Source organism: Coprinopsis cinerea (genome assembly GCF_000182895.1).
Source record: "Coprinopsis cinerea okayama7#130 chromosome 8 map unlocalized cont3.8, whole genome shotgun sequence".
Lineage (NCBI taxonomy): Eukaryota > Fungi > Basidiomycota > Agaricomycetes > Agaricales > Psathyrellaceae > Coprinopsis > Coprinopsis cinerea.
In genome coordinates this window covers 1221468-1245365 of record NW_003307537.1, presented here as the reverse complement: position 1 = coordinate 1245365, position 23898 = coordinate 1221468, and the positions used below count along the sequence as shown (strand labels likewise).

Below are 23898 nucleotides of genomic sequence, written 5' to 3'. Positions count from 1 at the left end.
TAGAATCTTGAACCGCGGTATTGGGGTGTTCCACTGTGTACTGCGGAGTTAACCAAGCCATTACAATAGAGGGTTGTGGAGGCCGATTGATATTTTTTGCCAGTTGCCATTGAGTTGCCAGTGCTCAATGCTGAGCGGCTGTCAGCGGCAAAGCCCAAATGCGGAAACCCCGCCTTTTCGATCACCTTTCGGGGTCCCGTCCAGACTACCCGCTTTTGCCTCCACCTGGCCGCATTGATTGTAACAGTAGTGATGATCGCATAGTGAAGGCTGTGAAGTATCGACCGTCCACCAACTCATCGATCGCTAAATTAAAGTAATTACCGTTTTTTAAGTGACTCCTAACGTTCGCGCTGGCCAGGTTAGGGGCTCGTTTTATCAATGACTACTGTCGACGCCATTTTCAGACTAGTCATGCTTTGTTTATGTTCCATTCCAGACCTCGAAAAGGCTGACGACCATATGCTCCGCTTCACGCATGACCTCCATTTCACCATCGCGGTAGGGCGGAGCGGCTCTCAAAACTCTACTCCACACTTCGACGAACAATTCATTTCTTTTTGTTTAGACCGGCTTCTAAGAAGATGTATACTTCAGCCAGTTTGAGGTGAGAAGTGCCCCTTGCGAACACCGAGAACTGATTCGGAAACCCTGGCTTGATTCTCCCTCGATTCTCGAAGGTCACGGATTCTGGCAACCCAACGGAGCCCGGAATGCTTCATATGTCCTAAATAGTCCTCGCGTCGAGTAGTTGATTTTCTTTCCAGTTTTCGTGTGCAGTACCCAGAGTCCTGACTGCCAGTTCGATACACGCCGGGCGCCATAGATTGAGTAGAGCTGTTCACCGCGCCGAGCCACTGGCCCTCGGATGGTAAGTACTGGGGTATGTACCTGTTTTTCCAGACGGCGAAAGGTTATCATTTAATAATCTCCGGATTCTCCATGGTAGTGTTCTTTCTCGCGATACGGAATTAGCGCACTTCTTTAGATTCTTTCTGTCCTTCGTTCTGCGCCGGGTGCAATTTCGAATCTATTCAATCTTTTTAGTTGCTTGAAAAGGGTGGTAATCGTCCACGGGATCTTCCGTTAAAGGATCACCCCACTGCCTTTGCTCATCTCTTCCCTTACACAGGCGAAAGGTCCCTACCTGAACGACCCTGCACGGTCTACCCCGTACAGCGCAAGGATTGCGGTCGCGCCTTCGGCGCCAATTAAACCCCAAGCACATTCAACGCACTTCCAGCTCCCCTGGGGAATGCCTCCTTCACACGGACGCTGAAAACCGGTAGTAGAAAGTGGATCAAAGTGACGCGCCTACATCGACGCCGTGACATTTCCCAACTGCACCCACCTCACGCCGAAGCGCGATATTGGTCGAAGTTGGAGACGTGGTCTTCCGGGACCGCTGAAGTTGGCATGCTTGTGGGCCGTGGCTTGTCTGTGTGATGGCAGATTGCTGATTTCCGGCTCTCGGTATTCTTAGCGCCCGCCTCCAGGCTGCAATCCTGCATCTGATTTGAATGTCGTCGATGCGACTTTTCCGGGCCACACCCAAGTATTCGTTGTTGGGACCTGCCAGGTGCCAATGGGTATATTGGCGGACAGAGAATATGACGCTTTCTCGCGTGGTTAACTCCGGAATGTCTTCTCCCTGGGGAAGCTGGTTGTAAACCGAGAAGCTATTGCCAGTGCGATTGCTTCCTGGTTACCGGTCTTCGTTTTGTTAGGCTGTGAACACACAGAACAGCATTGGGTAACCTTCCGAGCCTATTTGGATACTATAATGCTAATAAGTGCCATACCGTACTTGGAACATCGCAGAGGTTCACGGAGAAGTAGACGTCGTAGCGAAGCAACCGTGATTGGGCGCTTATTTTACCGTCGGCGTCTCAATTTTGATTTCGCCGCGGCGGCATTTGCAAGGACCTCACGTGATGTATTGTTGAGTTAGTCTTGGCGTTGTACGACGACGACTTTGCGACGACTGGCTTTGACTGTGACGAAAACCTGGCAGACGACCAATATTCAAAGCCTGCAAGCCTCGCTTTTCGACACTAACGCCGTCAACAAAGCCTCGCTTGGGAGCTAAACATGCCTCGTGACTCTGTCTCTCCACGACGACGCTCACGTTACGAAGATTCTTCCCGGCGTTCTACTAGCAGCAGGGACTATGAACGGAGGGATTCCCGTCGCGACTATGGGTCGAATGACGAAAGGAAATATTCAGACCGACGAAATAGAGGATACCACGATGAACGAGGGTATTCTAGCCGGAATTCTCGAAGAGACTCGGAGCTGATGGGTTATGACGAACGCGAGCGCGAACGTGAACGACAAAGGGACAGGGGGCGTTACGACGCGCACGCAGACCCAAGTAGGCGGAGAGATGGCCGATCAGCATCGCCTCGTAGAGGGTCTCGGTCCGGCTCAGCTGTTGTTGAAGATGAAGAGGTGAAGGACAAGGGCAAACCGAATTTCAAACCGTCAGGGCTACTCGCAGCCGAGACGAACACGGTCAAGGCCAGTGACGGGACCGCAACAGTCTTGAAATACAATGAACCACCTGAAGCACGGAAGCCTTCTGTAGGGTGGAGACTTTATGTGTTCAAGGGCAAGGAACAGTTAGGTGCGTCCCCTTAACGAGCTCAAACTTCTTCCCCATTTGATGATTTATTTGCCTCCATGTCAGATCCTCTTCACATCTATCGTCAGAGTGCGTATCTCATTGGCAGAGATCGTCTCGTAGCGGACATTGTCCTCGACCATCCCTCGTGCTCCAAGCAACATGCGGCCATACAATGTACGAGCCAGAGCTTCCTGAGCAAAATCTTTTTTTCATTTACACATTTGCAGATCGATTCGTTCACGAGAAAGATGAGTTCGGAACAATCAAGGGAGTAGTCAAGTAGGTTTCAGCATTGTTCGCCTATTTCGTTCATCTGATAAGTATTGCAGGCCATTTATCATTGATTTGGAATCTACTAACGGTACTATGGTCAATGACGAAAAGATTCCCCCGGCTCGTTACTATGAGCTCAGAGCTAGCGACGGTATGTGCACTGTGCTCTTTCCAGGTTGCAAGGGTCTTACACTGCTTTCCAGTGATCAAGTTTGGAACGTCTGACCGCGAATACGTTCTGCTGCACGATGATGCGGCTTGATGCTTCTGGACCCCACATACCATACATGCAAAGTTCACATGTCGAGGGAGTCTGAAACCCATTCCCCGAGTCAAAATGTCATCGCCTTCGAATTCATGGTCCGCCTATCCCCCACTAGGACCATCGTCATTCTTTCGCTGCAACGTACTCACGCATTCCGCCAAGAAGCCCTTTCCTGACGCGATAACAGGCCTTCAAAGGCGCCCATCGTACTCCCATCATGGCCTTTCGGCAACATGCGCGAACACGAGGCGGACGCACCTAGCTCATTTCGAGCCAAGAATCAATACACCGTATGTTTTCGTCTGTTTTGTGGGCACTAATGGTGCCTCTTTCAAAGTCGTACATATATCCCTAAAGACACATGTGCGTTATCTAATCAACCTCGCGCAAGTCACATCTTAATCGCATTAATCTCGTCGTACAACGCGTAAAAATGAACTGAAATTCGAGGGAAAAATAAAGAGACGCTTCATATCTCTCCATATCGTGCACTCGCGTAGTGTGTGGCAGTTGCCATCGAATCGACGTACACAAAGCCACCCAATCGAAAAACGAGTCGTTGAACCGCGGCTTTTGTATTCCTTTGTGATCAGCTTCCGGAGACTCGGACTCGCTTTATGACACGAGGCGAGCTGATCCCAACAATGTAGGTCCTTGCTACTGCCCCCTTCGAGCGAGGAATTGGGAAATGCGGCAAATTCTTTTCAAACAAAGGAGAATGTCGACTCAAATAAAAGGGACGGGGTGGCTCTCTGTTTCATCCCTCACCTATTTCCCGACCAATCTTCGCCATGGCGTACCCAACCAATCTCCAACAATGGCCGGTTTTTCCTGAAAGTCTTGACCCCGCGTACACGACCAGCGATCCCAACGAACACGATTACCTTGCTCCTCAGGTAGAAGGGTCGTACACCCATGGCGGCATGCCAGTGTATGTCAGCCCTCAATATTTCCAAACCCAACAAAACTTGCTCGCCTTTAAGAGCCCGTACGAAGAGTCAGTATTTTCTTTTTCTTTGCTGGATGTCGCGTGCATCAAAGGCTCATCTATCTGCTATGCCACAGTGGTTCAGCGTCGATCGGACCGTTGTATATCTTCGAAGAGGCCGAGGGTTCCCCCTCCTCATCGTCTACCGGTTCCCTGCTCTCCACCCCTGCCACCTACCGTCAAAGGTCTCTTCCCCTCCCTGAAGTGCGGCAGGCACCCATCCGGGACGAACCTACCGACCAAGATAGCGACTATCAGGACGACAGACAAAGCGACGACGATGACGATGAATACGTCCCATCCAACGACCTCTCGACTAGTCGCAAGCGCCGTCGAGCACCCTCCAAACCTTCTCGCCAACCCAAAGCATCGACTTCGGCTCGTGTCACCAAGCCCCTCCCAGCTCGAAAGACTAAAAAGTCCAACGGTCAACCTCCCGCTAAGCGCCCTCGCATCGCGTCCTCTTCGCGCTTCCCCCAGGCTGACGGTGCTATCGCGGACCTGATCCGAAGAGCGCTCGAGAGTCCCACCGCTGTGGACTTGAACTTTTTCTGCCCGGTCTGCAGGACCGCCCAAGGCAATAAGCGCATGCCCGACTTCAAGCGTCACCTCAGTGCTCACATCCGTGCTTCGCCCAGCGACGAGTCCAAAGGCTGGTGGTGCAAGGGTTTGTTGTACAGCGAATTCCTCACCTATTCGCATAAGGAACAGGACCAGATTCGACGCAGCTGTAGCAGCGACGGCGAGGTTTACATGTTCAACGGCAAACAGCGTATTGGTGGTTGCCGAATGACCTTCAGCCGACGCGACGCGTTGAAAAGGCACCTCAACAATAAGGGTGGCATTTGCTATGGAAAGGCCTGCGCTGCCGGTGACAACTAAATAACGGACCCCTTTCACTTTCGTTTTTGACCTTGAACACTTCACATAATGCTTTCCTTGCTTGTCTGCTTCCCCACTCCCATCTCCTAGTCAGTCTCTTTTCATGGTCATTCGTGGTCTTTATCTCAACGCCTTCAGGGCCTCGCTGTTTCCTTGTTTGTATCATAGCCACCCACTGCTCGTTCTTCCTACCGAACTGTATTTTTAGATTTATCGTCGTCGCATAAGTATGATTTCTGGCACATTTCTTGTTAGCTTTACCACCTAATGTTGTTCACGAACCGGAAACGATTCACTTACGGATATGTATAGGCCTGGTTTCATGCATCTTCCCATTCACCATATACCTTATTTTACCACTGCCCTTTCTATCAATACCACAGAACTTAATAGCTCCTCTTTGGGGGCGAAAACATTAGACTTGTCATTAGCACGCTATACTTAATCGAGGAAGATACCAGGTAGAAATCTAGGGACGCGACTTCTTCGTCTTGTCCTTGATACGTTTCGACCGTATACGCTCGCCATTCTGGACCTTCGGTCCCCATCTACATGGCAACCTGAGTAAAAGTCGAATAGCAAGGGTTAAACCAAAAAAAAAAACGCACCCTCGAATAGTCTTCTTTGGAGTTGCCTCATGAGCGAATTCTTCAATAGGTACTCCCTGTCGGTACTTTTCCATGCACCATAGGATGTATCTTGGATATGTCATGATTAGTACAGCGCCAATATAAGATCAGGAAGCAGTGCCCACCTTCGGTCCCTGACAGCAAGACCAGCTTTACGCATATCCTGTCCTGAGAGCATCCAGAACTGTTGCCAACCGTCTGCTGATAGCTTGGTATCCGCCTCGCGCCCAATGGCCTTCAGGAAGGCTTCAGGAGTCCTAATCTTGCCTGGTCCTAGGGATAGTATTCAAACGAGATACTGGGAGGAAGGGAAGTGGGAAGGGGTACCTCGAGGTGGGGGCACAACGCGCTCGGTGCCAGCACTCGTCACAGTTGTTGCAAAGGATCGTGTACACGAGAGCGTCGACCGGCATATTCTGGCACTGGCGCCCGACAGGAATGAGGAGAAGAGAGACATGGTTGGTTGGTGTCGTTCCGAGTACAAGTTGAAGCCGACGTCGCTGCTGTCGTCGTCCTCCGAGTCCCTGGTGAAGGAATTTGGTGATCACTGATCGCATTAGTCAGCGACGCGCCAGCATATCTGTACGACGCGCGAAGGCGTGGGTTCGATTCACAGCAAGGGTATCTATTAAAAAAAGAACAAATGGAATTGCGAGTCTAGAATACAGGAGCATCACGCAAGAATAATCTGCTCTCTTCTTTCTTTATCCATCGTGTGACCGAATTCGCTGCTCCCACAACAGCTGTCTTGGGCAACATCGGTGAGACAGCAACGTAGAGCTCAAATGGTTGGGTGATCTACATCGAAGCTTAGAAAAGACGTGGTCAATCAATCAACAATCGACTTACCCAGCCCATAACACATTCATGTTCAGTCCGCACGTACTGGAGTTTCAGGGGTGCTTCCTGTCCCGAGCGGGCATGAATTGCATCATGTATAAGCTGATACAGAGTGACAAGTCTTCGTCGGTCTGACTGCTTGTCGTATGGGTCTTCGAATATTGGACTAGTAGTCTGCACCTGGGCTCTGGACTTGTATACAAAGTGGCGTAGGCCTGGTATTCCCAGCTCCGAGGCCGAGTATTCCGTCTGTCCTGCCCTGAACGAGTGTAAGAGCGACCGAAGAGTACCTTCCACCGCGAGTTTCTGAGAGAAGGTCAGCGTCATGAACAATTTGAACGTACGGCAAGGGCGATCACCTTGATGGCGTTGTCTCCCCAGGTTCTGACGGATTCAAAGTCTTGACTGGCTGTGATGCAGACCAAGGCTACCCCAAAGTCGTTCAAACCAGGGGGTTTGGATGGTTCATGTGAAACCTCGTCGCCTTCAGATCCACTGCTAGGGGAAGGAGAGACTGGTCTTGACGGGCCCTGGTAATCATCGGTTCGGATAAATGATACATAGGCGTTCACAAACCCATTTGGCCTGAACTTTGGAAGGCAAAAGGGTATGCATGACGAAGCAGCGGGGTTGTTATAGACCGACGGTGTGTTAATAGTGTTGAGAATGATGTGCAGGTCTGAAGCGGTAGTTGAAACACTACAATTGGAGATCAACAACAACGTTAACTAACCGGCAGGATGAATTGAGTGCTTCCGTGGTCTGATCAGGGTCAGTACCCGATCCTGCGCAACAACAATGATATAGAGAATGTCCTATACAGTACTTGTGAGTCCACAGTCCCAAGCAACAGATGGAGGGAATACTAGCCTTGATCTTTGAAGACGGCATTATCGTCTCTGCGATTTTCTTACGAAGTCCGGGATCTAGCTTCAGAGAACCAAGAGATGACATTGTCATAGCCAAGTCACTTTCAACGCGCTCTAACATGGAGTTCATGAACGGCTCCGCTCCTGTGGCTATGATTAGCTGTGGAAGAAACGACACGCTAGAAAACTTATACCATTTAACAAGCGACGGAGGTCGAAGTTTGTTCTCCGTTCAAATATTCGCTTGAGCTGCGAGGCGGTGACAATGCTCAGGATTTGTAGGTGGAGGTATTCAAGATGTGCTCTAGTCTTCCTTCACAGAGTATCATACTCAAATCAGCTTCAGACGTGGGGCGAACTTCTAGAGCTTCCTTACCGTGGATTCAGGCTCTCCCCAAGATGACACGCAGACATAATAGAGTGGCGACCGCTGAAGGAAAGTTATTCGAGTTGGGCCCGCGTTTATGCACCTGATCTTGTCCCCGTCGTCGATGAAAACAGAAATAAGGGCTTGCATCACGCCGATAACTGATGCAGTATTGTCCTGATCTTCATTTCCAGGCCGACTAAGGGCTTTGAGACCGCGGCAATAGAGGTCAACAGAGAATGACCAACCTCACGAAGACAGGCTTTCCAGCATCTGTCAGAATAAAGTATTCTCTAGGCCGGTACCGAGAAGCTATATTGCGCTGAATTCGACATTTCCCAATAAAGAGAGATGGCCCTACCGGCGTTGAGAACCACCTCGTTCATCGCCGCATGCTTTCCCCTCAGTCGCGCAGCCTCGGAAGATTCTTTGCATATAACAGTTAGTCGGAGTTGACCTCGTGCAATTTTCAGTCACTAACCTGGCTGCTGGGGTCTATTACTCAGAGATCTCTTCAGTTGTTCTCGAAGCAGCTGCTTGGAATCCGCATTGCTCATCGGTTGATCGAGTTGGGCGGACACTGAGACGTGGTCTTCCGAACCTAATGGGTCGACGCTGCTGTCTGTCTCCTGAATCAGGATACCTTCTGCCATGTCCATGTTGACCATCGAAGACGCTGAACTGTCCAATGCCAACTCCTTGGACTTCGTTGCTGCTGCGAGGGCCTCGTGCGGTGGGCTTGATCCATGGCTATGTGCCCGAAAGTTGGATAATGACGGGGACGGTCTCAGAGTTGGCGGAAGGGTTAGTCTAGAAGGAGCGGCGAAAGAAGACTTTCTGGAGGTTGGGGTGTGTGCCATCCTCTTCAGCGATGGTGTTCGTCTGAGTGAAGTCCACACGGTATTGGTTCCGGAGCCTATCGGACCGCCATCATGGCCACGTGCCGACACGCCGACGCGATCCCGAAAACGCCGGAGAACCCTTCTTCATCCAGTTCCATGTCAACGACCTTCATCGCTGGTCGAGAAGTAACGATTGGAGAGGTAAGCTATCTCTTCATCGCTAATTAAACACTGGTTAAATATCTTTGAACTGTTAGCCTTCTTTTGATGATGGCAATGTAATACTAGTAACGGTGGAAGAACCAACAGCCTTTCGTCTGCACCGCGGAGTCCTTGTGAGTGAAGGCCCCTTTCCCCTGGAACTTGGGTCCAATTGGTCAGGCTCGCCATTCAGATGTTTTTGAAGACATGTTTGAGGTCGCTGGACCTACAGTAGATGGTACCTTGAGCGATACTCCGCAAGCGGTACCAATGTACGACAACCCAAGCGACCTTTCCAGCTTAATCAAGGCGCTTTATGACGGTGTGTGAGTGGAGTATCGCTAACCAGGCGCTAGAAGCCCGCTGATGCCAGGTCAAAATAGAACCTCTGATCCGACGGATCCTACAGACTTCTTTCAACTTGCAGGGGTTCTGCGCCTTTCAACCAAATATTTCGCCAATCGCATCAGGTCACAGGTCATCCAATTGTTGTTGAAGACCTGGACATCGACTCTTGAAGGTCACGATGAAATGGTGAAGAAGGCTCTCGCGGCCCCTGTGGTGAACAACCTAACATACCCCTACGTCCACCCACTGCACGTCCTCAACTTGGCGCACGAAACCAACACACAGATCCTGAAGCCTTCAGCCTACTACTTCCTTTCTGTTTATCAATTACAGGAGCTTTTGGAAGGCAAACATCCAAAGTTAGCTGTGAAGCACCCATCCCGACCGGCCTCGACACTTAGCCCCGCCGATATCCGTGACTATACCCTAATGTACCAATATCGTATCACTTCTGTCCTGGACTTCATTCGCGGATTTTGCCATCGATATACGTCAAATCCTAAATGCGGGGAGGTTGAGGTCTGCGGTCGGCAGTTCGCCCATCTTGTCGGTCGACTACACCGTTCATGGCAGCCAAAGACAGGTGCTCTTTACTTCATACGCCAAGTCATTGGAGAGGCACGGTCCACTGCAAGTATATGCTCTCTGTGCCGTTCCGACTTCGTCTCGAAGGCAGAACAGCTTCGGCTGGAACTTTGGGACCACCTTCCTTCCGTTATAGGGTTACCAAGTTGGTCAGAGTTGCAGGAGAGAGACCTGGCAGTGTAACCCGGACTATCACATTCTGTTGTGAGTGCAACCCACCATTCAGCTGAAAACTTATTCTGACAAGCTTGAGTAGTATTGAATCATTGTTGTATCATACTCTTGGGATTATGCGTCAATACACGGGGATTTGGTTCGCATTCTCCAGCCATCATCGGTCACATCCTGGACGCTACTTCCAAGGATCGAAGATCACCTTCCCAACCTCTCCTTTGTCGAAGGCACTGTAACTCTCCGCAGCCTTACCGAAGTCTACAACGCTGTCAATGAGGCTGGCGGGCTCACCGATGCTACCGAAAATGTCCTGGCGTTTCACTGAAACCAAAGTGAGAGGCTTGTTTTGAACTTGCAGGAGGCGACTAACCTAATAGATCGAAGGCTGGAGGGAACATAGCCCGGGCTGGACATCGACCAAAGTCCAGTGAGACGTTTTTGTTGTACACCTGCCGCCCTGTGAAGGGGAGAGGTGGCTCTCCATGGACACCAACCGAGACGATCACCCCAAATGCGCTGACCAGTTCGTAGGATAGATTCAAGGCGCTGACATTTCCGACAACCTAAGCACAATGTTATCGAACCTGCAGATGTCACATATTTCACTGCACTGACCTCCAGAACCGCGGTGCATCCAACACCATTCGTCCATTCCTTGGCCTTCGCCTTGGCTTCGTCGATAGACAGCACAGAAAACTCTCCGCCAGCCTTCCCGCTGGCGTCAATGGTGTCATACACTACTTTCATCTTCTCCCTCCTCGCAGCGTTTGGGTCGATGGCGATGATACGGAATGGAATCTTTCCAGTCGAAACTGTGTCGAGTAAGCTGATGGCCGCGCAGACACCGACAGGCCCCAGTCCAATGATTGCAGCCGTGAATACCCTGTCTTCCTCAAGGATGCTAACCCCGTCACCAGCTCCCGTGAAGCACAGAGGCCACGGCTTCCCAGTCAATACCGGTTGCACTTTGGGATGATTTATAGCCTGCAGGGCAGCGAAGACACCCGTTGGAAGAATGTCGGCCAACATCAAGAGGGAACTGTCAGAGAGATTGGCCAGGGCATTCTTTCTCTCCTCGGCGCTCATACTTGATGACCAGGTCGACGGATCGCTAAGGTTGAATAGAGTGCCCCCGGCTTTGGGTACGCGGATGTATTGTGCCTGCCCTCCATTTAGAGCGGGAGATCCGAATAGAAAGCCTTCTGGACATCTTCCGGTATATCCTAGCCGGCAAACGCTGCGTTGATTGTGAGAACGCGCATCTAACGCAGCGGTGGAACAAAGGGTTACCTGCACTCCCCACAGTTAACAGTGAACGGGGATACGATCCTGTCTCCGACTTTGAGGCTGGAGTACAGTGCCGGTCGTCCTTTCACATCCTTGCCAAAGCTAGACCCAAGAGCAACGACCTCTCCGATGAATTCGTGCCCACAGGTATGACTAGACACGATACACTTGAGTTGGGGGTATCGCAGTAGATGTGGCAACGTACACTTCACTGACACCACCATGACCGCGGTAGATGTGGAGGTCGCTTCCTATTCCCAAGAAACCGGGTTAATGGGGGGAGCATGAAGGGTCCAGGTAGATCATCCCCTACCGCAAAGAGCAGCCAACTAGAAAGTGATCGCGGAGGACGAGCAATTAATGACGCGTATAGGGGCTAAAGACACTTCCAAACTTACTGTGATCTTCACAATCGCATCGTCAGGGTGCTCGATTCTACAGGGAAATCGAACCTTCAGCACTAGAAAAACGAATAAGATTTCCAATGTTTCTCGTACTGGGGGATCGGGATTTCCTCGACTCTGATGTCATATGACGGAGGGTGCCATCGGACCGCTTTCTGCAAGCCCGTAGGGGCACCGGGAGTGGCTGTCGTGGCTGTCGTTGCGTTCTCTGTGGGAGCCATAACTTCTCGGATGGTGGTGGTCGAGGGTAAAGAATGGGCAGATGCTGCTACAGGCTAGCCTTTAGCTTGCTGTAGCCTGTGCCTAATTTCACAGGCCTGAGTGGTCCGGCTCCGTTTGGGAGGATAATCGGTATTGCAGCCGGTGGGGACGGTTACAGAATAACAGCGACCAATCCATGTTTAGTTTGTCTATTGCCCTTCAGCCAATGGTAAGGTTCCCTGCTTTGTGATAGAGTCACTTGCTCCGCTCAAGATCAAGCCCCCTAAAGGCCTAACCGGTACCAATGGTCAGGTCGGCTCAAGTCTGGCCCTCAAGACCAAATCCATGGCGGGTAGCCCAATTCATTCACTGACGTCGACATCCGTCACTAATCTTGACGCGAAGAAGTCGATCCCGAAGTATTATTGGACTGGAATACCAGAGGCTGAATAAAGAGGCTACCTCGCGGGGATTGAGCTTTCCGGTGTCTTCACGTCACAGAACCATCGCAATTATCAGATTTAGGGCCGCTTTTGCAACTTGAAGATAGGATACGAGCCAGATAGCTTATCGGTGCACGGAGGGTGGATTGGGGACCACACCTGACGACTGGTGGTTGTCTTAGGAGAAGAAGCTACAATACCCCCGATAGGTTTATTTCCACTGACAGTATGAACCACCTTCAGATAAATTATTAAAGTTACGTGAAGCGTACACACTGTGGGACACGAAACTAGCCACAGTATCCACTGACGTGCGTACGAAGCAATAACATAGCTGCAGGGCGTGAATGGGATATGATCACGAATCGGCATCGGTGACTGGTTTTAGAAACCGTAAGAAGTCAGGCTCCGCAGCCTTCCTGAAGAACCGCTGTACGACATCACGGCCTTTATGGAGGTTTATCAGAGAAATGCGCTCGTTTGGCAAATGGGCTTGGTCCTGGGTTAAATTCAGCCTCATGTTCCCGCGACATCAAGAGTTGGAGCGAAGCAGACTTACCGACGCCTGCCCCATTGGAAAGTGAAGCGCATGACATCCAAACTCTTTCTCCAAGTAAGGTACAGAAGGGATAGACTGTATGAAAGGGGATTAGCACAGAATCAGGCAGATATGCAATTGAAACGGGTACATACACCGCCTTCACGAATTCTTAACGGTTCTTCTCCCCATGTTTCCCTGACGGCGCTCTCCAAAGCCTTGAACCACGGGTCATCCAGCCTCCCAAGCCACCAGTCCGCCGTATGATTGACACTTATCTAATGAACACGAGGAAAGATCAGCCAGGTGCCCACATACCATGGCTGAGCGTTCGAAAGAACAATAGAGGATCTGAACGTACCTCCAGTTTGTTGGGACTTCGGAAGCCGTGGTAAACCTTCTTCAGGTAATCGATGAGGGATTTGGATGTTCTGTCTAGATCTTGATCTGGGACTATCCTCAATGAAATCTGCGCCTTCACAGAACCAGGAATAACAGTGGCGTCTGTATGGTGCGTTAGATACGGACTGGCCGAGAACAGAAGCGCTATACCGACGTTTTGGACCAGACACTTCAATAGTGTGAATCGTCAGGGACGGTTCACGCCATCGAGATTCAAGTGTCGTCGAAGATTTGTGGGTTATCTTGGAGAGCAGCTCAAAGTTTCTCTTCTCGTCTTCAGACTCTGGTCGCACGCTGTCGTCTGGAAAGCAGAGGTAAGACACAGGGTGCGGGAACGATCATCTAGCTTACAAAATCCTGGTATTTGAACCCGATTCTTGTCATTAGTGAGAGTGGAAAGCAGTTTCACCCTATCAACCGGTCAGTACCAGGCGGGCCTGAATTGACTCAGGGCGTCGTTGACATACATGTCCGCCATGGGCTCAACGACTCCACCTCCCTCGACACCAGAATGGAGATCAGGAAAATTGCTGGAGATCTAAACGAATAAGGGATCAGCCTATTCAACGCACGTTTGACAAGTTGTTACCTCAAGACCGCAGTGTATCACACCTCGAAGGCCATATGTGATGCAAGGTCGATCGTCTGTGATCCAGGTGGAATTGCTGCAGCGATGGGTCAAAGCCAACAGCCGAAAGTAGAGGCTCCCGCATACCTGACAAGAATTGCATCAACGTGACCAATGGCCTCCTACGGGTCGAAGTTAGTAATGATGACAACTGTTGGAGGCAAACCGAACCTTGTGTTTTCGCACCGCATCCCGAAAGCCCAAACTACCACATTCCTCTTCGCCTTCGATGAGGAAAACGATATCGACCCCGAGTGCCCTGTTAGACAGGAGATCTGCAGCAGCACAGGCAATGGCCAGAATCGGGCCTTTGTTGTCCGTTGCGCCTCGGCCATACAAATACCCATTCTTCCCCGTCAGAATAAACGGATCCGAATCCCAACCATCTGGGGGTGCAGAAATTACATCGTAATGCCTGTGGTATTTCGTGAGATGAGTGTCAAGATTCACGAATAAAAAGTATTAACCCGTAGAAAAGTATCCTCGGTTTACGTTGTTCACCTACAGACCCTGTAAACGTCGCAAGTACAAGCGGATTGATACCTTCGCCGGTCGGGAGCTGCAATAAGGAGTCAATACGGATCTGGGTGTCTGTGAAAAGGGCTTACCAACGAGGTTGTAGCACCCAATTGAGCAAGGCACTTGCGGAGCCAGATTGCTGCTTGCCGGCAGTCTTCCTGGTGCGAAGATATCGAACTGATGCTTGGAATCGCTACAAACTTCGAGAGGGCATATGTCATGATATCTGCGGCGTGTGCTCCTATGCACGGCGAACTCTGGATTTCTTGCGATATTGATCTGCTGGAGGGGACCGCTTCCCAAACCTACACAATGTGTATCCCTTGAACGATCATTCGACAAAAGGGCGTGGTGTCTACCTTGATTTGGGAGTCGTTACCTCCCGTAATAAGCTCAAATGCGTTGCCCCGACCTGTCACGATCGACGAAAGGATTATTTTCTTATGGGCTTGCCATGACGCGATACAGTCGAACGAGGCAGACCATCGCTAAAAATCGGCGTCCGGTGAGTGGGCATTATTGTCAACGAGGGTGATATACAGTCGAACCTTTATGCGGCCATCCGCTGAGCATGTGAACAGATCGGAATTTAACATAGACATTGAAAGGATATCAACACCCTAGATGAAGCCGCGTTGGATCCAGTTAGCCACTGGTTTTAAGCTTTTGAAAGAATCTGTGATCACCTCGTTGACGATGATAGTCCGGATGAGCGTCTTAGTCTCAAGGTCTAATACTTTAACATAGCCATCTTGGCAACCAGCGAAAATGGTATCGCCATTCGCCACTATCGCCAGAACTGCACCGTGGCTAAACTGGAACTGGTGCTCGAGTGTTGGACGATTTGCCTGACATTTCCATATCTAGATTGCAACAGTCAGGGAACAAGAACATCTGGAAGGGGACAGAGTGTATCACCTTGACGCTTTCGTCACCGCTCCCTGTAGCCAGTCTGGGTTCTTTGTCTTCCTCTCCAGGTTTCAAAATCGTCATGCAATAAATGTACCCGTAATGGGCGGAGTCGATCACGTTTTTGGAAGGAATCTCCAAGTGTAATCTTGAGATGGAGATCGACAAATCAGAATCAGGACTGCCACGTCCGCCAATCCGACTGTTGCGGGCGAACACGTCTGCTGGCTTCCGTTCGTATATGGGATAACTGTCGAAAAACTTGTGCGCCTGCCGCTGGCTGCTGGACCTTGAGGGCGTGGAGGTTCCAGACGACACGGAAGTCCCAGAGTCATGGGACGGATTGCAGTCCGACCGCGTAATTAGATTGTTGATTTCCAGCCATTGTAGAGAGGTGTTCTGGCACCCGACGTAGATGGTTTGGATCGAGGGTAGCCAGGCAATAGAGTACAGGTCGCCAGCGCTGTGGTCTTGGTAAGGCGTGATCACGTATAGTGGCTCCAGAGTCTTTGTTGACCAGACCTAGAAATCGTTGAGTTAACATCAACAAGAAGGGATCTTGCCTCGCGCACTCTGACAGTCGAATCCCCTGTTCACATTCAACCCGCTGCTTTATGACCACATATGCACAGAACCCACCTGAGGAACTAAAAAGCCATTCTTTATCCTTTGCATATTCCAAGGCCAGTACGCTTCCTGTGTGTCCGTGCAGCGTCTTCTTCAAGGTGAACGTGCCTTTATTCCACACCTTGCGCACTGTTCAGCAGAGGATCGAACGATTCCAAGCGACAAACTGACCAGAATGTCCTCGTTCTGACTACCAGAGAAAATATATCTGTTGGTCGCTGCCAAACTCAAGACGGAGCTCTTCTGTTCGACAAGGGAATGTATGAGGGTAGGCATCGAGGCGTCCGTTTGGAAGTTTCGGCTCAGAGAGGCCGACGCTGAAGCGAACACGACGGTCAACGTCAGACCCTGTCAGTGTCACAACGGATCGTTGACTGTGGCTCACGGCGATGGTGTTCAAAACCTTCGTGCATCGTGCAGAATATAATTGGCCCTGAGAAGCCTGTGCCTTGATGATTGTTGGTCTTGTGGCCGTAATTTCCAGGTCTACCAGTCCGTCCGTTCTGCTTCGAGGTTGGAAATATGATTCATGGTCGAGTTCGAGTTCGAGGCGAAGCAAGTCCGCGTCAATCCTCAACTCGCCTCAACATCGGCGCTCGAAGACTGCTCGTCACCGTCACCAGCGATGGCGCAACGATATTGGCCGAAATTGACCGGATCATCTCGGTCCCCACCGCCGAACGGCGAAGCCGGATCACCGATTTGTGCTGAGTTTCAAACTGGAAGAAACGAGTCGGACTCTGCGACGAGTGCGACGGCCAAAAGTGCTGAGATACTGCAAATAGTTGTAATGGATGGAAATATAGATTTAAAAGGTGTCCTATGCATATCGGGTGCCCACACTATGACTCTTCTGACCAGGAAACTTGACAGAGGCCCCTTTAAGTGTTCAATGCGTCTGCAGACAGACGCCTAACCCTGAGGGTCATGTTGTGTAATGGTTTATTTTGGCAATTCGAAGATGGCCATTACGGCTTTTTTCGCTGAGCATGGGCCTGCATACTTGCTCGTACTCTGGTTCTGGAGGTTCTAGATTACTTCTAGAAGAATGACTGGAGTTGGATTTTCGGCTTTGAGGAACCTTAAGTCGACGTCGGAAGCAGGCTGCAACGGAACGAAGGCTTCAATGAAACTTCTACCAGTTTAATCAGTTGAAGAGGTTTTGAGCCCTGTGATCAATTCAGTAAGTTGCTTACTTCTAAAGATGGTATTTTCGACAAAGGCATCGACGTGTCTCCCAATGCAAGTCTTCCAGATCGATCCGTCATAAGTGCTGTCAGTAGTTGAGCATGTGGTCGATAAGAAGCTGTCCTTGCGAGTGTCACTGTGCTGATCAACTGGTATCTCATCCATCCTCAAGTGTGAAAAGGGAACGCCTTCGACCCTCAATCCGTCACATCCCTCGAATCGAGAATGCACCCCAGATCATCAGGAATACAAGGGTCGATAGGCACGGGGAGCAGGGTGAGCGCCTCTCAGGGCCCACCGAAGTTCGTTATCGTACGGCATATACTTCGAAGGCAGATGACTAGTTGAGCCCTTCGATCTGGCCGCCAGAATATGTCCTCTTCCTTGTCCGTTCTCGGGGGCCCTCTAACTTCGAAGATGTTGCTTGTTCCCATCAATACATGTAGGCGCTTGTTAGGCACCTAAAAACAGGATACGATCAGAAATCTCGTTCCACCATAGCTGCAGGCTCCACCTTCGCCTCTTCTCGGCTTAGTATGAAGAGGTGGCCTGCCCTTTAAAATCCTTTAAAACTTTAAACAGATACCCGAGTATAGAGTATAAGAGAGTATAGTATGACGGCAAGGTTTGTCAAACATCAAGGCGGAATGTCGGTGATTTACAGTCCACAACACCCTGATGCGATATCTCCGTCCGTTCCTCAGGGGATTCGACACTCCCGAGAGAGGACAAGAGGCATATTTTGACTGCTTTCGACACATTTGACCATCCCTAGACCTTCGGCAATGTCCATGCAAATCATTCTCGACAAGAAACTGCGTACTGAAAACCTCGGTACCTTCACATCCTTTGCCGACTTCGCAGTGAGTATCCTCCGCCTCGCCTGAATCTTTGATCGGAGAACAAACGTGTTTTAGCCACTCTCGATTGAAAGTTTATACTTACGGGGAGGACGGGGAGTGGGTAACACCGGCACGTCCGAGGACACGAAAGCCAGTGTAAAGAGCGTAAGCTTCGTAGACTGAGAGAAAACAGACCAGTTACAGGCCTTCAAGCACCAAGCGGCGCATCGAGGCCGACAAAGGACCGCTACCGAGGTCGCTGCGTGTTCCAAGGCCCCAACAAAACCCTCCACGTTGCGTCAACATTAAGGACCCGTTGATATGCCTTATAACAGCTGAAAATACCGCACGTCAGAATGATAGTTTTGGCGATAAGAACCGTCGTCGAACAAAGATCGCTTCAGCACCCTGTCTGCCTGGAGATTAGATAGGCATTTTGGGCCGACCTTCCAGAGTCCATGTTGGCTTCGAAAAGGTAAGCCGATATGACCGGGCGAACGGTACATATGCCAGGAGAGAAGCCTTGGCACAAGGTGATAACTAACCTGGAAGGTGTGCGTATATCGAATTCTAGGGTTCATGGTATCGAGTGCCACCGGCTCGTTGTAGATAATGGATGATCGGTGTGAAGCGAAGTGGTGTATAATAGCTGCTGAGAGCTTTCAAACCGATGCCAACAGGCCTCTCTGCCCCAGGTTATATTGCCTCATTCTTCCATCACGGAGTTCCCTCGCTAGAAGCGTTCTTCATTTCTTCTCCAAGGGCGGAAATGGCTGTGTGCAAACTTCTCGTTCCGTTAAGAGCTCTGTTACATGCAAAAAGAGGCAGTCGGTGGTAATTGTCTCGAGGTGACACTCCAAAAAGAGGGCACGCTTTACCGGAGGAAAATAGGCCACTTCCAGGGACAAAAGCGCGTGGAATAAGATACGACAATATCTGAGATTAACCACTGGTCGTTCTATCAGGGACCAATAGATGTCGACCGCGGCGATGACGGTGAGACGTAAATGGACACTCAAGTCGGCGACGGTTTACCACTGCAGGGGAGGCCACACAAATCCTGTTTGTCAAAGGACAAACGACAAGGTGAAGGGTTTTCCGAACGGTAACGAAGCTCTTCCTTGTTCAGGTGCGCACTGCGCAGTGCCAGTTGACGCTCAAAGTGAGGCTGAAGAACGTACCGTTCCGCTATCGGAGCGTGGTCATACATCACTGGAAGAATCAAACTTCGGCACGTCTGTTTCATGGATCGCGATCCAGCCACTTGGGTTCGGTCAGTACATACCAGAAGGACGAAGGCATACATACGCACATATCTACGCGTGCACGGTGCCTATGAACGCCAATTCGTTGTCGTATCTCGCCTTATCGTGTTTAAGCCGGCTCCTCTACACCGGTCGCCGGTACCACAGGAGGAATCATGAAGGCCAACGGGTCACGAGCACGTTACGGAGAAGCATACAGGACATTTCGAGGAGAAATAGCGTCACAAGCCCAAACGACACCAGCCCGACGATATCGAAGCATGGTGGAGTTTGCTCCGCCGCTTTTTGAGTACATTTCAACGTCAACCCAGAGGAAATCTACGACGCTGGAGACCGCAATCTGCGTCCAAGAGAGCACTACCTGGTGTCAGGCTCGGAGAGATGTCGGAGAATGCTGGTGGCGCGCAGGGAGGTAGAACTACAGAGAGTACGGAGTTCACTTCGCTATCAGCGACAGAGACATAGCAGAGAGACGTTCCCAGAGACCAGTTCAGCGATAAGCATGTGGTTGGGAGGAGTGTATGCAAAGCACCCGGGGGTTGGATCTTCGTGACGGTTCTTTGAGGCGAGAAAAAGAGCCATCTGGACGAGAAGCAGATCGAGTTGCTCAATGGAGCAGCCAAGATAACATAAAATGTGGTTCGCAGATTTCTTGCGTCTTCGGGATACCAATTTGGGGGTGAAGTTCGGAGTAAAAGACGAGGAGGATTGGGTTCTGGAAGAAATATAGGAGCTAGCTCCTTTGGGCAGATCTTCCCACACGGTAGACGCGCCATCGGGGGTGTCATTACGCGGCCTCTTAATCGTTGAGTGCGGTTCTCTTCTGTTATATATACACTCAAAGGTCTGTATTTCGGATTCTTTTGGTCAACCCTTTCCTCCTCCTCCGTCCTTACATTGGCCATTACCAGGTCTCCCAACATGGTCTCCTTAGCAGCACAGCAGCCCCACCAACGGGCCTTCAACCCCTACACTGAAAACGGAGGAACAATTCTCGCGGTGGCTGGTGCTGATTTCACCGTAATCGCTGGAGACACTCGCCAGAGCGAGGGCTACAACATCCAGACGCGATATGCTCCCAAAGTGTTCAAACTGTGCGTGCATGATCTCTTCAGATCGATGGACGCCGACTCTAACTCGTCGCGTCGTAATCAGAACCGACAAAGCTGTCCTTGCTGTGAATGGCTTTGCAGCAGACGGCAACATGTTTGTCAAGAAAGTTAAACAACGCCTCGAAGTGAGCATTATTTTCTTCACTTTCTGGTTGGTCGTTGACGGGAAAACATGTTTTTCGTAGTGGTACAGGCATGCTCATGCGAAAGACATGCCGATCCGTTCAATTGCTCGTCTGATACAGACCATGCTTTACGCCCGCCGCTTCTTCCCATACTACGTTTACAATATCCTTGGGGGAATCGAGGAAGACGGTACGTTTTTACGCTATTATTCTTGCGTCTTTTCCTTGGCCAGGTCCCACATGTCAAGGATCCTTTATCATTTGAGCTAACTGTTGATATTTCTATTGTGACTTCTAGGTACGGGCGCTGTATATTCATTCGATCCTGTAGGGTCATATGAACGCGAAACATGTCGGGCTGCTGGAGCAGCGCAATCACTTGTACAACCGTTCCTGGACAACCAGGTCAGACTCTGTTTCTGCTTTACTTTATTCCATTCCCAACCAAGTGACGCGTGAAAAGTCTGAAACGAACCTGGTTGCGCCCCGACAGGCGGGATCCGACCCTTCACCGACTTAGTCCCGTGCTCCATTCGTCACGCCCTTCCCTGTAGCCAACTAGTTTACTGATTCATTGGTCACGCAGATATACTTCAAGAACCAGACGCCCGCACCTGGAACGAGTTTCCCTCAACACCTACCCCTTCAGACGGTACTGGCCCTTGTGATCGACTCTTTCACTGGCGCCACAGAACGTCACATCGAGGTCAGTCTATCATCCCGACATTATCTCATTCTTCGTTTGTGCTGTTTGATCTTGTCCTTGTAATCGTCCGGCTCCCTCGCCTTCGCCCTTTTACCTCCACCACATTTATTCCATGCTGTGTTATTCACTCACATCCCCCCTATAGGTCGGTGATGGTCTGGAGATGTATGTCGTGCTATCGCAAAACAGCTCCGCTCTCCAGAGCTTACAGAACGTTCGGGGTGTCCAAGAAGTGACTGCAACAAACGATGGGGAGCGGGTGTTTGTTATCAGGAGGGACCTAAAGAAGGATTAAAGTTTGTCGGCTCTCACTTCACAATATATCCGATCTTCTTTCCCGGAACTCTCTTGATACTCTACCCCTCCTCGCACGCCACCGGAATCCAAAGTATCGCGACTTCGCTGGAGCGCCTGCCCGTTGGTCCCTCTCGTCATCGCCCATCATTGAATCAGCAACTTCGACGTATTCTAGATCACGCTATTTATTCTATCGTCCAACGGTTTCTTTGGACATTATGAACGATTGTACTGCTACTCTCGCAGCTTGTCATAGTCGACCTTGTATCATACGCAAATTACACCCGCCCATCATGATAGAGTGGAGTCCCAAGCCTAAGGAGTTACATAATCTCCTCCGTCGTTAAGGACCCAGTGTCGCCCTGAGGAACGAGGCCTGGTACTTTCTGTTTCTAGTTTGTTTTACGAGGCGTTTTAGTCTCTTCACCTCTCCTTTCAGCGATTTTCCTTGGTTCTGTACTGTGGACAAGCCGCTAGACGCGGTTGGATAGCTCTCGCTGGGTGGCTTGCCAGGCTTGGCCCAAGAACAGCGCAAACAAAGCACAAACAAAAGCACCGCTCTCTGATTCTCAACAACTTCTCCTCATTCAAGCACCGTCGCCGTCGCCGCTCTTCCCTCGATTTCTTCATTTTCCCTCTTCAACCGCCTCTCTTCACGATTTACTGAACTCATTAGTCTAATTCACAACCTCCTGCAACTCGCCAACTAAAGGGGTTCATACAACAAGAAGACATCATGATTTTCAAACCACTCCTTACCGTGGTGCTAGCAGCACTGGCCCAATTCGTGAACGCTCAGGACGATGGAGGAGACATTGTATACGACGCAGAACACAATGCAACTTCAATTGTGGGAACCTGGAGTTCACAGAGCGGAGCAGTTACAACTGGTCCTGTAGGTTCCACCAGTTTCCATGTGACAATGACGTTTGCTGAGCCCCTTCTAGGAATTCGTCGACCCTGCAAAACTCACCTTCTTCTATCCCAGGAATACCGGTGTCTCATTCTCCTTGTACGTTTGACTTCTGCTTATTGGCAAATAACTCGTATTAAATGGGATCTTCAGCACCGCTGACGGATTCTACGAGATTGCGCGCTACCGTTTCCTCAGCAATGGTCAGTGGGTTTGCCCATTGGTAAACATGCCTTCTGACCTCTACTTCAGGTTCTGAGCCGACATGTATCACGGGTGTCATTGGATGGGTCCACGGCACATACACCCTGAACAGCAATGGGTCAATAACAATGGTTCCCTTCGGCGATGGCTTCCAACAAATCCAAGATCCTTGCGCGGCCATCTCGAATTTCATCGAAACTTACAACGTCACCGAGTACTTCCGCGGCTGGAGAATATTCCAAGACCCAGTCCAGGGCTACAAGCTACACCTCTTCGAACATGACGGCCGACCTGTTGCACCACAATTCCTCCGCTCAGAGACACCCAACATGCACCCCACACGGTCATTGCGTAATGATACTTGGGTCCGAGTCGACAGCAAGGAAAAGCGATCTTTGGACCACACGTTCCAGAAACGCTCTTCCGCTCCATCTGCCCGAACACTGCGAACAGAGGGACTAGTAGCAGCAGCAGGCATGGTGGCGCTGGCGTTCTCATCATTGCTGCTATAGACACCTGAGCTGGTTCGGGAGCATGAGCTTATCGACGGCACATGCACACTTCGGTTGACTTGGCTCGGGACACAGATATCTACAGAACAAGGATCATTGATTGATTTCAGGCATTTCTTTCTGCATCGCACTCCTTTTCGCAGCACGTTTCACCCTTTCCCCCCTCTTGCGGCCGTCCATGGCTGCAGCCCTGGTTATACGCTCCACCAGGCCATTTGTGCAGGTTCTAGCTTTCCTATTGTTTTATTTCTTATATCCTTTCTTGTGACACTCGTAGTACTAGTTGCCGTATCTTTCTCCAACCTGTTCCTACTGGGTACTTGCACCCCTAGTCCTGAATCGTAGCAGTCAATCGGTTGCGCCAAGTTATTCGACTCCTGCACGACTGATTCTGTACTAGGACTATGTAGGCTAACAGCTGACGTTCGTTTTGTACGTGGCATCTATTGCTCGTAGTCTATCACAATAGCCTCTTGCTAGCATATTAGAGTTTGCTTTCCTTGCACAATACACAGTAACGACTTGTGACGATCCGGGAAGCTCGCTCTTGTTGAGCGTCGGATACAGGGGCCAAGGACCGGTGGGAATCCATATGTGATGGATTGATGGCTGATCCTTCAAAATTTTCGCGAGATTGCCCTTGTCCTCCCTCTTCCTTCACGTTTCCTTTTCAGCGACGCTCGATTCACTGCTTGTCTCTCGACATTAACTCGCATGGCCTCTAGGTTTCGAGGTGAGTTCTTGTTCACGCTTGCAACTTAACGATGAAATCATTACGGATGTAAACTATACAAAAATCCGAGAGCGCATAACCCCCTGTGGATTATTCCGTTGCCTTCCTTCTGAACCTTCTTTTACATCGCCTTTGAGCTCTTGTACTGACGACG

At 50.4% G+C, this 23898-nt stretch overlaps 10 protein-coding genes across 10 annotated transcripts; 7 read left to right on the top strand and 3 right to left on the bottom strand.

Moving 5' to 3' along the window:
* Positions 1-2091: 2091 nt before the first annotated feature.
* On the top strand, positions 2092-3161 carry CC1G_02914 (smad nuclear interacting protein 1; the record flags this gene model as incomplete). Its single annotated transcript, XM_001835774.2, has 5 exons — positions 2092-2626; positions 2690-2800; positions 2854-2905; positions 2956-3050; positions 3103-3161. The coding sequence occupies 5 exons, from the start codon at positions 2092-2094 to the stop codon at positions 3159-3161; spliced, it is 852 nt and encodes a 283-aa protein (XP_001835826.2).
* A 794-nt stretch (positions 3162-3955) lies between these two features.
* On the top strand, positions 3956-5034 carry CC1G_02913 (hypothetical protein; the record flags this gene model as incomplete). The annotated part of the gene is made up of 2 exons (XM_001835773.1): positions 3956-4161; positions 4230-5034. The coding sequence occupies 2 exons, from the start codon at positions 3956-3958 to the stop codon at positions 5032-5034; spliced, it is 1011 nt and encodes a 336-aa protein (XP_001835825.1).
* A 469-nt stretch (positions 5035-5503) lies between these two features.
* On the bottom strand, positions 5504-8599 carry CC1G_15003 (vacuolar fusion protein MON1; the record flags this gene model as incomplete). The annotated part of the gene is made up of 11 exons (XM_002910626.1): positions 5504-5582; positions 5643-5732; positions 5789-5936; positions 5991-6187; positions 6550-6809; positions 6848-7182; positions 7237-7318; positions 7749-7938; positions 7988-8051; positions 8101-8166; positions 8221-8599. 11 exons carry the CDS (start codon positions 8597-8599, stop codon positions 5504-5506), a joined length of 1890 nt encoding a protein of 629 aa, XP_002910672.1.
* A 126-nt stretch (positions 8600-8725) lies between these two features.
* CC1G_02909 (hypothetical protein) lies at positions 8726-9898 on the top strand (the record flags this gene model as incomplete). The annotated part of the gene is made up of 4 exons (XM_001835769.2): positions 8726-8782; positions 8839-8916; positions 8963-9108; positions 9166-9898. Exons 3-4 carry the CDS (start codon positions 8990-8992, stop codon positions 9896-9898), a joined length of 852 nt encoding a protein of 283 aa, XP_001835821.2. The 5' UTR covers positions 8726-8782; positions 8839-8916; positions 8963-8989.
* Positions 9899-10067: 169 nt separating this feature from the next.
* On the bottom strand, positions 10068-11801 carry CC1G_02908 (alcohol dehydrogenase; the record flags this gene model as incomplete). The annotated part of the gene is made up of 8 exons (XM_001835768.1): positions 10068-10210; positions 10260-10452; positions 10505-11126; positions 11180-11329; positions 11382-11427; positions 11490-11505; positions 11575-11611; positions 11674-11801. 8 exons carry the CDS (start codon positions 11799-11801, stop codon positions 10068-10070), a joined length of 1335 nt encoding a protein of 444 aa, XP_001835820.1.
* A 781-nt stretch (positions 11802-12582) lies between these two features.
* On the bottom strand, positions 12583-16260 carry CC1G_15002 (hypothetical protein; the record flags this gene model as incomplete). Its single annotated transcript, XM_002910625.1, has 20 exons — positions 12583-12723; positions 12784-12858; positions 12918-13040; positions 13124-13266; positions 13319-13465; positions 13516-13574; positions 13632-13702; positions 13754-13829; positions 13880-13914; positions 13964-14207; positions 14260-14351; positions 14401-14616; positions 14671-14799; positions 14860-14931; positions 14998-15174; positions 15230-15742; positions 15793-15809; positions 15860-15968; positions 16019-16164; positions 16233-16260. 20 exons carry the CDS (start codon positions 16258-16260, stop codon positions 12583-12585), a joined length of 2613 nt encoding a protein of 870 aa, XP_002910671.1.
* A 1566-nt stretch (positions 16261-17826) lies between these two features.
* CC1G_02905 (hypothetical protein) lies at positions 17827-18186 on the top strand (the record flags this gene model as incomplete). Its single annotated transcript, XM_001835765.2, has 3 exons — positions 17827-17898; positions 17953-18042; positions 18082-18186. The coding sequence occupies 3 exons, from the start codon at positions 17827-17829 to the stop codon at positions 18184-18186; spliced, it is 267 nt and encodes an 88-aa protein (XP_001835817.2).
* A 503-nt stretch (positions 18187-18689) lies between these two features.
* CC1G_15001 (hypothetical protein) lies at positions 18690-19558 on the top strand (the record flags this gene model as incomplete). Its single annotated transcript, XM_002910624.1, has 3 exons — positions 18690-18725; positions 18853-19006; positions 19257-19558. The coding sequence occupies 3 exons, from the start codon at positions 18690-18692 to the stop codon at positions 19556-19558; spliced, it is 492 nt and encodes a 163-aa protein (XP_002910670.1).
* A 505-nt stretch (positions 19559-20063) lies between these two features.
* Positions 20064-21380, top strand: CC1G_02904 (proteasome subunit; the record flags this gene model as incomplete). The annotated part of the gene is made up of 6 exons (XM_001835764.2): positions 20064-20236; positions 20298-20379; positions 20440-20569; positions 20678-20784; positions 20966-21085; positions 21231-21380. 6 exons carry the CDS (start codon positions 20064-20066, stop codon positions 21378-21380), a joined length of 762 nt encoding a protein of 253 aa, XP_001835816.2.
* A 738-nt stretch (positions 21381-22118) lies between these two features.
* CC1G_02903 (ROT1 protein) lies at positions 22119-23011 on the top strand (the record flags this gene model as incomplete). Its single annotated transcript, XM_001835763.1, has 4 exons — positions 22119-22277; positions 22330-22394; positions 22449-22498; positions 22548-23011. The coding sequence occupies 4 exons, from the start codon at positions 22119-22121 to the stop codon at positions 23009-23011; spliced, it is 738 nt and encodes a 245-aa protein (XP_001835815.1).
* Positions 23012-23898: the final 887 nt, after the last annotated feature.